The sequence below is a fragment of the Genypterus blacodes genome, unplaced genomic scaffold (assembly GCF_046128005.1).
Source record: "Genypterus blacodes isolate CSIRO-AG114 ecotype Tasmania unplaced genomic scaffold, CSIRO-AGI_Gbla_v1 ptg000032l_1, whole genome shotgun sequence".
Taxonomy (NCBI): Eukaryota; Metazoa; Chordata; class Actinopteri; order Ophidiiformes; family Ophidiidae; genus Genypterus; species Genypterus blacodes.
The window spans coordinates 5103225-5116609 of NW_027466845.1; the positions used below are offsets into that span (position 1 = coordinate 5103225).

Consider the following 13385-nt stretch of genomic DNA (forward strand, 5'->3'; position numbering starts at 1 on the left):
GTAAAAATCAACCGACTGTACCGACGTGAATATTGATGAGCGAGTTAAAACGCTGAGCCGGACGAGCTGTCAGAAAGACTTTTTACGGCCTTTTTAAAAATCCATTTTCAGCTCCGTAAAAAACAGAAACGACGTCTGGCCACTTGGGTTGCTTTTTACGGAATTAGCTGCATCACTTAATTCCCTGGATGTGACATTACTTTGCTCTTTACGGTCTGCTTACATTAACCGACACCGTGAAATCCTGTTCCAGTGCGGTCTGAGGCACTTTCCGCTGGAACGGGAAGGCCAAACAACACACCGGACTAAAATAAACTCTGCGCCACATTGGCCTGTTCTCAAAAACCCTTAAACTTCACCGTAACGTGAAGAATTCCTAAGCCAAGCAGACACAGAACGCGCTCCTGCATCTTGTATCCTTCGGGGGGGAGCAGACACAGAGCCGCACCGTTTCTTCCCCTCGCGCCCCAGATCATTTTTCATTGTCACCTCAGTTTCTGTTTGCACCCAATAAGTTGGCCCGTACCAAAGACTCGCAGGCTGAGCTCCAGCGCGCTCTCCCCCGCCTTGTTCTTGGCGATGCAGGTGTACTCTCCCTCGTCCAGCTTAGTCACGTCCATTATTGTCATTTCGGAGCCGTCCTCGTTAAAGCCGTACTTCTCTCCGGCCTCCAGGACCTCGCCGCTCCTGCAGGGGACGGGAAGAAAAACAATAGCGGGGGCAAGAACATTAAGGATCCGTCAATCAATATCAATCGATCTGTTCTGTTCTGGAGTGGCTCATTCCTATTGGGGGGTCTCGGGGAGGCTGGAGCCGGTCCTGGCCGTGTACTGGGCAGCAGAGGGAGAGGAGGGACCAGCAGGCCATCACATCACATCACAGCTCTATTATGATCACAGTCAGCGTTTGTTATTCTAAAGACGCAGATAAGCAGGCAGGAGAAAATAAATCAGCTAAGAATAGAAGCAAACTCTTTACATCAGCATGTCAGCGCGTGTGTGTGATTGTGCGCATGTGTGTGTGTTTGGTAGAGGAATCAGAAACTTTTTGATTCATGAATCGAGGTATTTTTCAAACAGAACGACTTTTACGCCCTCTTCAACCTGCAGTCTGAGGGAGGGACGGTGGACGAGCTCCGTGCTATCGGAGGAAGCAAACAATGACGTGAAGCGAAAGAAGAGCTGAGAGAAGAGGAGGTGCGTGTCTGACCGACGACGCGGCAAATTGTTTCACAGCGTTTTGTTCCCTCAGGTTGCTGGTTTTACCTCGTCCAGGTCACCAAGGGTTCAGGATAGCCGTCCACGGCGCACGTCAAAATGGCAGACTGCCCGATGTCTGCTGTGGCGTTCACTTCCGTCTGCAAGACCCTGATGGTCGGGAGCACTGAGGAAGAGAGAGAGAGAGACAGAGATGAACAGATTGACAGACAGACAGACAGACAGCATGGAAAAGGACACGCAAGAGAAACGGCAATGAATCCAGAGCACTTATTTTGGGATCGCTCATTTGCAAGGCTCAGAAGTTGCAGGAAATAGACTTCATTAGCACAGAATGTCTTTGATACGCGGCGGTTGCTCTGGGCAACAGTTTCCACGCTGATGCCTGAGCCTGGTGGTCTCTAAGGATCCACGGCTTAGTTAAGTGTCGTGGGACACCTGCCACACACACACACACACAAGATGGGGCCCGGCGAGACAAAGACGACAGGAGAAAGAGCCGCTAACCATTCACGACGACCATTATGACCTGGAAATTGATCTCGCCGCGGGCCAGGATGCGGCCCTCACAGGTGTACGGCCCCTCGTCAGTCTTCTTAATGCCTCGGATCTGAAGGTGGTTGTTGCTCAGTACCTTGAAGCGGACTGGAGAGGAAGCAGAGGATGAATGATCAGATGTGTTAAATGCTGGGAAAGGTTAACATAGCATAGAGACTGTTTCTACCTATGAGGTCATGGGAAACATGAAGAACGAACAGGAACACACGCTGAGGCCCGAGTGTGGATCATTCCTGGTGTACGTGGACGGAATTTATGATGGGCGGTTTCATCCATACATAGATTATGATCAGCAGCTAAATGTTTTCATCTCTAATATCTCATCACTGTAATGATTTGGGGGCGTGTGTGATTGAGTTACGTTAATGAAGAGGAAATGTCAGCCTAGCTTCGCCCCGTCGCTGTCAGAGGAAAGCGAAGCTGCAACATGTTTCCAATATCAAAGCAAGTTTGTCGAGAAAAGTACCTCTGAGTTCCTGACCTTCTTCAAATTCATATCTGTGGACATCCCTCCACATCCTCCCGCGTCAGGAAAAAAGGAAACATGCCCCAAAGCCCACAAGACCTCAGAGCTTCAGATGAAATATGAAATCAAAAAATATCTAATAACGTTGTGATTCAAAACACGGCTGCAGCCCACACGGTGCTGCGCCTTATTATTTTCCAGCGAGCAGCAGCAACATAACCCCTTCACATTATGATATTTGCTCACTGTGTGTGTGTGTCCGTGTGTGTGTGTGTGTGTGTGTGAGTTCAAGATTACAAATGTATTTTTCTATTCCAAAACTCTGCTCACGTTTCACTTGAAAGCAATGGGGAAGGACTCCAAAGAATCCAGGAGTGAGCATCCAAACACGAAATAACAACGTTTCAGATGCAGGGCCTCTCTGTTGCAGTCGGTTCAAATTACAGGCAGACGACTGGAGTCTCTGCGTAGAATAGTGAAGCCCTCACGCCAGTAAATGCATCACGTATCCATCCGACGCGTGTCCCCGTCAGATTGATATGTGTGCAAAAGCTATCCGTCGCGGTTACATTAAACTGCTGACGTTTCCAAAATGTTCCACTGTCGATGGACTTTGATTCCGCCGGTGTAATCTGCAGTATCCTCTATCTCCAATCTGTTTGTCTATACAAAACACGATACCGCTCGCAGCTACATCTTGATCACGTCGCAGCTATATGAGGCACAAAGCCGCACTTTATTTCTCCGCTTGTGAGAGTAGCAATAGAGCAGAGGAGGAGATGGGTCTATTTTAAGATGAAAAGCAACCTTGGTTCTCCAATATGGGAAGAGTTTTTGAACGTGTATTATCCTACAAAACCAAACAGCAAAACCAACTGAACAACAATCCCCATTTCAAACTACTCCTACTTGCCTAAGTTCACATTTTTCAAAGGCAAAACAAAGTTGCAAAGTAAGGATTGCTAAGAATATCTGAGTGAAAACAGAAAACAAGGTCTGCCGTAACAGCAGGTGAAGTGTGTGTGCGTGCGCGTTTGTGTGTGTGTGGTTGCGGCGCCGTCTCCTCACCGTCTTTATCCATCTGTATTCTCGCTCCTTTGTACTTCCAGAGGACGGTGGGCATAGGCGAGCTGATGACATCACACACAATGTTGGCGTTGTCTCCCTCCTTAAACTCCTGGGGCGAGGGAGCGTTGGTGAAGGTGATTCTCTCTGGAATACAACATGGAAAACAAGTGATCACACTCCTGCCTCCTTATTATTCTCCACTCTGTGTGACGGCTGGGTACCAATATCTTGCTGCTATCAATTGAGGCTTAAGCTGAAGATATTTGTTTTTAAAATAAAAAGCTATGATCAGCAAGGTTTAAACCACTAAATCAAAGAGACGGAGTATCTTCACATCACTTATTTGAAGCCAAAGGCAGCAGACTTTAGTATAGTAGTGCTTACTTTGGATTAATCTACTGTAAATAGGATTCTCTTGAGGTGAGGGAGGCTCAGAATGTACTTACACGGTAATAAAACGGTTATAAATAGTGAATACAGCATTTTTGCATTGTAGCTGTACACCATACTTTGACACAAATGCAGCATAACTGAAGAACATGGAGGGTGACATGCACAAGATTCTCTGATGGTAAATCTGAATTTCGAGACAAAATCATAATAACTGAACAGTCGGCCTAACGCTCTAGACCCCTAATCGCTTTGACCAGATGTAGTTCCATTTCGTACGCTCTGTCTTGGAATATTGGTCACGCCCATTGCAGCCTCCTTTAACGCTCCTGCGCAGCCTAATCCTTTTAACACTCGCCTCCTACTGCAATTCAATAAAACAGCACTGAACTCAATTTTATGAAGCTTATTATAGTTGGCGGATATACTGTATATTATAAGATTATAAAGTTAATGTTTTTTCGTCCACCTTCAGTGTGAGCGAGTGCTGCCCCATTACCGTTTTATGAGTAGGAACCTAGTCTCCTCCTTCGTTTCTGGCACGTTGGGAGATCTGGAGAGGCTGTCCAAATTTCGGGAAGCACTGAGTGTCGTTAATGCGTAATTGTATTTGTCGTCCAGCATCTTAAGAGCTTCACGCCGCTGTGAGTTATACTTTGTGTACTTCTGCTGCTGCTGCTTACCGTCACTCTGTATTCTGAATGCGCACGCGTGACAATAAGACGTGTTTAGCCGGGAAGAGGAAAGGTAACATTGTCTGCTCCTTATTTTAACACGTTCATATTGATACACACTCCATGGTTGAGCGGTTCTGGTAATAGCCTACAACATGCGGCGGAATAACAGGAAAGTTCTGTTTGGAAAATGAAATGATTTCGTCTCTGATAGGACATTTGCTGATGCCTGGAAAATATAGGAAACAAAAATCCATTACTCAGAGAGAAATGCACAACAGACGGGATCATTAACCAGCCGTAACGGTCTTCCGAACATTTATTGAACTGATGAAAAAAAATCCATCCACACTTGAAAAGAGAAAGAATGATGCCCTGCTGTTCGGCAGACAATAAAACACGGTGTCTTCAATACGTGTGGGTGTTTGCTGATACAACCCAACAATATGGAAGGAAAGCACATAGGGTAGGAAAAGTACTCACGGATTATTTTTACGTTGACTGTCGCCTCCCCTTGGTCGTCGCCGTTGGTTGCGACGCACTTGTACGTGCCCGCACTGACGGTCCCGACGCTGTACAGCGTGAGGATGGACGTTGACTCGTCGTTCCGGATCACCGTTATGTCCGGTCTGTTGGGTTCTATTTTGTCGCCGCGTGGTCCGTACCAGTCCAGGGTCTTGGCCACACCTACAACTGAGAGCATAATGTACAGTATGTTAAGTGTAGTGCAGATGGGCTGACAACGTGCTGGATTATGTAAGGATCACACAGTGGAGACGGCCAGTACACAAAGCTTGAATACCGCAGTACTGTAAGGGTGATGGCAGAATGTGAAACACCCAAATATGAGTTTGTACGTTCTTCTTTGGTGGTATTCTCGCCTTTGTTCCACACTGGCGGTGCAGAGTGACAGGAAATACAGGACAAGAAATGAGGATGACATGCTACAGAGGTCCCTGGTCGCATTGGAAACCAGGACATTGCAGCTTCATTGTCACGTGACTGCAAGGGCACCAGGACGCCCCCTCCCCCACTCCCCCCGATCCGCAACGGTTCTCAAAAGCTGGCTCGTCAGTGATGCCAGTGTCAGTGAGTGAATAAATTATGGTAATAATCCTGTGGCTGCAAAATACTGAACGTCAATGTGTCTTTTTCTCAGCTGTTCAGTCAGACGTGATGAAGATCGGAGCAGCAGAGGGAGATACAGCAGCATTGTACTCCGTGCTACCTCAGCGCCCCCGTCTAAATGTACAAAACCATTGAAAGAGAGAGGCGGGAGTTAACAAACTTACCTTCGCACATGAAGAATTTGGACTCTCCGACACTGATCTCACCATGGCTGGGGGTGATCTCCACATCCAGAGACACTACAAACACACAAAGACAAAACACACAAGAACAACAACCTGGTTACAATTTCAGTTTCAAACCAACTGTATAGAACTCAAGCATCAAAGCACACGTGACCGTAAACAAACCACTGTGGTGAGGAGGAGCAGTGGTTTGCGTGTTGACGGCTACAGACTGAGGTTATCTGACACCAGGGGTTGAACCTGGTGATCGACCCAGCTATAGCACTCTAACAATACTCCCTCCTGAGCACCATATGGGTCTGTGCTGTACTTAAAGATAATCGCTGCGAAAAGTAAGGGGAGTAAAAATTCAATTTCAGTCCATTTAACCCCCCCCCCCATCAGATATTACAGACATGGACAAACGGCTATACAGAGACAATGGAGACGCCGACAGGACTGTCCAGCCGGATGCGAGGGATTCTCCCGTTCTCCCATTTCACCGCCTGCACAGGGGGTGGATACAGGCTCTGATTCTAGTTGCTCGGTCTCCTCCTTGCTTGCGTTTCCCCCAAATCTCCTTCAGCCCCGCCTTATTTGTGCCTATTGACCATTAATTCCGCTTCTAAATTGTTCTCCTTGATAAAAAAGCCAGACTGATCTCCCTCCTAATGAGTCAGAAATTGGCTCCAGTTCATCTCCTCTCACTTGATGCTTTTCGATAGTTGGAACAATTTATCACGCCGCCAATATCCTCGGTAAATAATAACCTTTGCGTTATTGGCGCGATTTCTCGGCGGAGGCGTAGTGAATAGAAGTCAGTTACACTTAATGGCATCCTATTACAGAAAATAATAAGAACAAAAAAGTTGACAATTAGCTTGATGAATTCCCACGGTTTCTCCTAAAGACTCCATTTCAAAGAATCAAAACAGTCTAATTGTCTTTTTCTTGAAACGTATTTGCATAATAATGCTGTACGCTGTGTATTCTCTTGTTACTCTCTCTCCCTTGAGGGAACAACTGCAAAACGTAAGTCGGTGCCTTTCTAAACAGCCATCATTTTAAATTCCACACTCATAGGAGATTAAACAATCATTAGCAGCGAATGGTTTCTGTGCCTGTATGAAAGGACTCCAGCAACAGGGCGCCTTACTTCACACCGTTTCCGGGCTTCCTCGCTCGGAACACACTAGGAAACCCTGCTGCTCGCGTTTATGGACGTGGAAAGACATGTTAGGCAGGGGGGCGAGACCGGCCCTCACTCTCAGGTGGAGAGGGTTTAGCCTGGCAAATGTGATGCCAAAGGTGGGGAAAACGCAGTGAATGCAGCGCGAGTTAAGAGTGCTGAGAGCTCTGACAGTACAACCGCACTGACCCACATCCCTGGTCTGAGTCTCAACCCACAGCATACATAATGTAATGTGAGCGTGATGTTAGACAAGCTAGTGAAAGTTCCAAAGTTAAAGTCCTCCACCAGTGGGATCGGTTACGTCTGTGTGTAGGCGTACATTAAGGTTGAGTGTCTGTGTGAGTGTTACAAGTGGAGGAAGCCGGTCTGCTGCGTTTCACACCGACAGTCCTGCAACAAGTCAACACTTTAAGGACATAAGACATGGAGTTTGGTTTTAATTAAGCCCCACACACACACATCTTACATTAACCCACATTATCCAGATTTTCCGATGACAGGACTCGCACGCACACCAGGATCTTTGTTATCCGTCTGCACTGGGATGGGATCTCAGTAGGCGGATCGTTGTGCTATTTAAGATCGACCGTTACTCCTTGTTTTCCGCGGACGATCATCATCTATTCATAAAAGGACTAATTGCTTGGTCTGTCAGGTGCTGCGTTCCAGCGAAAGGCAAGTCAAAGCTCCCACTCGAATAACTCTATGAATGAGAGCCAGCGGGGGGGCGGGAGGGCGAGGCAGGGTGAGGCCTGAAGCTCATGAATGTGCTCCCGCGGTACTCGGTGCTGTTTTTCACACCTGGCTTGTCACGCTATGGTGATGTGAAATGTAGCTATGCAGGCACAAGGATGAGAGAGACTCCGTACCTTTAGGCAAATGCACATGTAAGGCACTTTGAGAGGAGGGCGGGTGCACACTGATGTTAAGGATCCTCCTGGATGCCTGGAGTGAATGTGTCGTGTTTCCACTGATGCAAACAAGCAAAGTGACATTTTGTGAAACCTGAGAATTTTAGCTTAATTCAACCTTTACACTTGGTGACATATTCATTTCCGATAAACATCGCCACTGCAATTTATTCCCCTGGGCTCATATTGTTGTTTTCTCCACTCGGTCTAATCCATCATACAGAAATGCGTCACTAATGGTCAACAACATCAAATATTGACAGAGCTGATATTACTGTCATACGCGGTTTGTATATCAGCATATGTGCTTACAAAGACAAAAGGGGTAAATTGCGAGCTATTTTGTTCTACAAACTGTAATTTTACTCGTTTGACATTTCGCCCCCTTTTACAATTTACATTAAAGAGCAATCTCAGTACCTGGATCCAGAAAATCACATCTCATACTGGGAGGTGCTCCGTTTCTGAGTGCTGTCTGGGTTAGGATCCCAGTAGGTGGTCTAAATACTACCTTTTGTTGTGCTCGCCGTCAATTTCTGCATTCCAATTACAGCACGTAACCAAATGCAAGTAAATAACAATGGCAGGCACATAAAGGAGGACAGAACAGGCGGGATTCTGATCACAATGCTTTCGTGCATGTCATTGTGAGGTGTAAATGTTTTTGTGTTATACAATATTGTTATATAACAAATTGATATCGAGCAGTATTTTTCAGAGTCCAGGCTACTCCTATCTTGTATTTATCATTACCGTTTACTTCAGCTATAAACTTCAGCTTGCCCTTATACATACCGTATCTTTATAATACTAAAACACTTTAATAACCTGTGTTGGTGGGGATTCCTGCCATAAGACATAGACATGTAATGCGTTTCCTTAAAAAAAGAATATCTGCTGACAAATCATTCTGAAATATTGTCATGCTGATACAGCAGCTGTAACATTAAAGGATGTGTTAGATGAAAGCTGCTAGAAATAGTAACATATTCATGTTATTATATAAACCTAAGCTACACAATCGCATATTGACATATTGTACATGAATGGTTATATAATGGAGTACTTGGTAATTGGCTAAAACTGTCAGTAACATGATCAAATATGGCTTCCTTATAGTTCTGCCTTTCATCTGTTAAAACCAACATAGCGAGACCATTCTCATATCCTCCCAGGAAGCTGACATTCAGAGGGATGAGAGTCCCAAAGGGATCTAGAGTCACGTGATCGCCCAACCCCCCCATCTCTCTCTCTCCCTCTATGTTTTGCTCCTTCAGAATGGTGCTGATAAAAGCTTTCAGAAGGCGAGAGCAACAAGAGCACTCAGTCTAAGATTTTCACAAATGAAATTATTCTCCAGCCCAACCACTAATTGGTTCTCTAGGATCGAAGGCAGAGCTGCAGCTCTTCTTAGTGGAATGGTTCTCAACCGGGCAGAATAACTGTACTCCCACCAACGGCTCACTTTTGCAAAAGCAAGGCGTCTAAAAAGCTCAGCCGAAGTCCAGTTAAGAGGGCAGCGCCCCCTCACAGGGCCGAGTAGAGGAAGAGAAGACTTGGCCTAGAAACCTTTATCTCAATGCGAATCCCTTATGTCTCCATTTTAAAACCAACCCAGTAGGTGAAGGCATAGATACAGTACGTCCAAATATCAGACAGCTTAGATAATAGCTTTAGTAAAGAATCACAACACAGACCTGCAAACCCAAACTCCATAACTTGCACTAATACAAAGCAGGTCTGATCTGTATTCTGACAGATATCTTAAAACACAATATGCAAACTGACCCATCGTGATATTTTCAGAGCTTAAAACAGTGAATATTAAACACGTATATCTCTTAAAGCTAAAGTTAAAACCTCATTTCCACCCTGGCCCACTTTTCACTCACTGCTGAACAGCTGCTTCATTAGGAACCATTACTTCACAGTGAGGTCAGATTGCGGAACTAAGTGTGCAAGTACGTCTGCAGGTCGAACAAAAGGATGTTCAGTGGAGGAAGAGTTTGTTGTTTTAGATGCACGAGAAAACAACTTGAAAGTGGTGAAAAGAAAGTGGTCCCAAGGTGCCATGTACCACTAATTAACTAGGCTGACCGCAGGCAACAACTTCTACACAAACAGAATCAACATGCCCAAACCTGTGTTGTGTTTCTTGGCCCTCAACATTAATCTCGGTGTTTCAGTCATAATGGATACAGCCATTCTCGGATCCAATACCCGCTGCCAAGTATTGCCCAAAAAATTGATGGAAAATTGTCTTATTTACAATTACGCCATGTGCTCAGGCCGATGAAACGTTTACAGCAGAGCGGTCTGCGAAAGTCTGAGAAAGACAGCGGGGTACAAAGAAAAATAACAAGACAGGAGCATTGTTAAAGAGAAACTCCAGCAATTTCACAAAATGTCGTGATTGTTTTGACGTATTTGCTTCCGGATGTCCTTGAATGCACCACCAGAACACACTTCTGATGGAAGTTATGCACTCCACACAAAAATGCTTAAAGTAGCGTCTAGATTCCTGAGAGTTTTCCTGCATGTTTGCCTCTGCCATATTCTCCCAGCTTCTTCATATCGCAGCCCATTCTCATTCAGGTCGTCCAATGGTCCCCTGTCACGACCCCCTGGCATCATGTTATGTACGCCCAAGGGATCCTTTCAACTGACGTGAGAGGGCACCGAGAGGTTAGTGTAGGGAATACCAGAGGTTACTACAGGATGTCAAACCATGAAAAATGCAATCGTTTCCGGTTAAAGTGTGATGGAGAAATACTTTCTGAGGCAAAGGTGAACATAGAAGTAGAACCCACCGATGCGTATAACTTCACATCGAGCAGCTTTTAGAGGCTTTACCGTGTGCTCTATGGATCCTGTTCTGTGGTTCCATGCAGGTCCGTTCTACAGGCTAGCGGTCTAGAACTAGCGCTGTGCTCTGTGCAGGCAACAAGTACATGTTAAGTCTAATCTGAACAGAACACACTGACAGTAGTAGTTTGTTTGTGATGTAACATTTAGCTGTGAGGGATGTCACATTTGGATGAAGCCCGATTGTAGCCGACAGCTTGCTCCGTGAATAATTCATGTCCCTGTAGGTCAACAACAGAGCCCTGGTGCTGATCGAGCTATCAAATAAAATTTAGAAGATCTTTTATCAGAGAAGCATTAGCGATCGGCAATTGCTGCTGGTAGTTATGCAGCTGGTTAGATTTCTATTCTGTCTTAATGCTGCTCACGGCACAATGCAGCAAACTGTAAAACATTTTGTGACATTTATGGTAGTTCAGGGCCGCAAATGAGAGCATCCTCTTCAATCCATACTCTCCGTTACTAAACACTGTTCTTTCTGTCTCTGTTGCAGGGACATTTCCATGATTTCTACGAGGGAGGGAGGGAGGGGGGAGGGGGGATTTCATGAATGAAAATGCCCTTCATGTCCTAGGGCCGCAGTAATCAGCAGCTGCAGTTGGAATCCCTAAAATTATGATGTAGCTTAATTCTGTCCTTCACAGCCTGGGTTGTATGTTATATTCCTTCCCTGTGGGAATTCACCGACTTTTCCACAACACTGAAAGCAACAAATAAGATAAGAAGAAGGAAGATAAGGCGAGGACGAGAGCATATGCAGAGGCTGACCTCCCTCTCCTCTCGCCTCTGTAGTTATCTAAGAACAACACCTCAGGTGCTGCAGCAGCCCGTTGCCATAAGGACAGTGCAAGAAGCCTCGACTGAACCATGACTCGCTGCACTCGCTGTGTGGGATTGCACTCATTATGTATTCTGCCCACACACACGCACACACACACACACATTAAACCGACCAAGTTGACAGTCACAATTACACATACCTGAGCTACAGTATGTCCAATCTGATGAAGCTTTATAAATGAACAGTATCAGAAGCTGCCCAGAATATATCTTGTGTTTCATCTGATGCAATCGTGTTTCCAGTGTGAAGCTGGTTCAGTAAAATGTGTCGTTTAAATTATCCAGTCACAAGCTGCAGCTGAAGCATTGGCAAAGTGATGTTTTAACAATTCATCTGAGGCTCTGCATGGTGAAAGGAAACCCTCTCACTGGCACTTTATTCAGATGTTGATGACAAACATTTTCACTCTCAATTAACGCCGAAAAAGAGACAATTGACACATTGTTAGAAATTAGGCAGACAACGTTTAACAGTCCAACTCTGAGACCCAAACAGCATTTATGAGCACGGCCTGAAGGAACAAACGGGTATTTGCTTGCTGCTCATGTCTCTCCACCACAGTTATATGCACTCCCACCAGTTGCTATGGAAACGTGTTTCCCAGCTCCCTCTACACGTATTTTGACATCACTTCTTCCCTTAACCCACTCTCTGTCATACTGGAGTGTGATTGGATGCAGCAGTGCAGCCTCCAAAGAGTGCAGTGGAGAGGCTGTCAGAACGCAGCGCACAACTTCAAATTACCACCACCACCGTGATAAGTGGCTGTGAGCTGTGGGTATCGTTCCGACGGCTTATTCAACTCAACAATGTTTGAAGCTACAGCTAAGCTACTGGACTGCACTACATTGAAGGTGTTTCTGTTATTTTGCCCCTGTCGTATACTGTACATAAATGGAGGTGGGTAGGCTAGGAGAAATAACACCTTTAACACAAGCTTTGTAGAGCTCAACACCACCTCTCTGATACAATGGCAACACAAACTCAACTTAATTAACATCAAGTTGAACTTCTGTGCAACTTTATAAGGTTACCATATGAAAAGGGAACATTTAGGTCAATCCCTGTGAACACTGTTACTCATAGAAACCATGCGATGCGTCACAATTCATCTTGGGCTCAGCTGGTGCTTCCTTTATTACAGCCACAAGCTGAGGCATCAATATATGCCAAGCTTAGGACACTTTGGGCATTTCATTTGTACATTGCTTTTTAACGACAGGACTGCAGAACAGATGGCCGGCAGCAGGCAGTAAATCTCCGTGTGTCGGATTTAAAGAATGTTTAGATTCCAACCCAAGAACAACCCCAAGTACAGTCTGGTGCCTAATTAATATATGTTCAACCATTTCCATCCCCAGTATCCTCACCAAACCTAAAACAGAGATCTTCTTCCCTTGCATCTGCAACGCCCTAATGCGGCTTATGGTGGAATCATTTGCTCAGATCTTCTTTTTTTTCTCCCAAAATCATATATTATCGAACACCATCATATTTGTGTTATATAACAAGACATCGCACATTTATGAGAATAGGCCAAAGGAGCAGAAGCTGATCTGCCACAGTGAAGATGAGTCAGACAATCTGTTGCTGCAGACTGGTGTTCGGAGAGGTTTTTATGTTCCTAATAGTATCCTTGCTCAATATTTAATAAAATAATAAATATGTATGCTGTAAAATGTTTGTGCTCTTTTGGTGTGTAGATCCAGCACTTTCTGATTCTGTCCTTGAAACCATTCTACACAATAAGATAAGATGTTTCTCTGGGACAGGGAATCCTTTTTCACCAAAGTGCCTTTATAGTATGAAGTCTTTATTTCATAATTGTCTGCAGGCTGTTGCTCTGTGCAGCAGTCTGAAGGTCTATAGCAGAGATGGCAGCGTTGTTTGGGAAGGTTGTGCGAACACTCT

At 45.2% G+C, this 13385-nt stretch overlaps 1 protein-coding gene across 1 annotated transcript in view; it reads right to left on the bottom strand.

Moving 5' to 3' along the window:
* ncam1b (neural cell adhesion molecule 1b) overlaps positions 1–13385 on the bottom strand; it is a 54673-nt gene that overhangs the window by 24085 nt on the left and 17203 nt on the right. The window contains exons 2-7 of the mRNA XM_076146115.1: positions 5666–5740; positions 4857–5066; positions 3310–3453; positions 1725–1862; positions 1266–1383; positions 527–687 (exon numbers count right to left, since the gene is read on the bottom strand). Coding sequence (XP_076002230.1) covers positions 527–687; positions 1266–1383; positions 1725–1862; positions 3310–3453; positions 4857–5066; positions 5666–5740 — 846 coding nt within the window. The remainder of the gene's footprint in view (positions 1–526; positions 688–1265; positions 1384–1724; positions 1863–3309; positions 3454–4856; positions 5067–5665; positions 5741–13385) is intronic.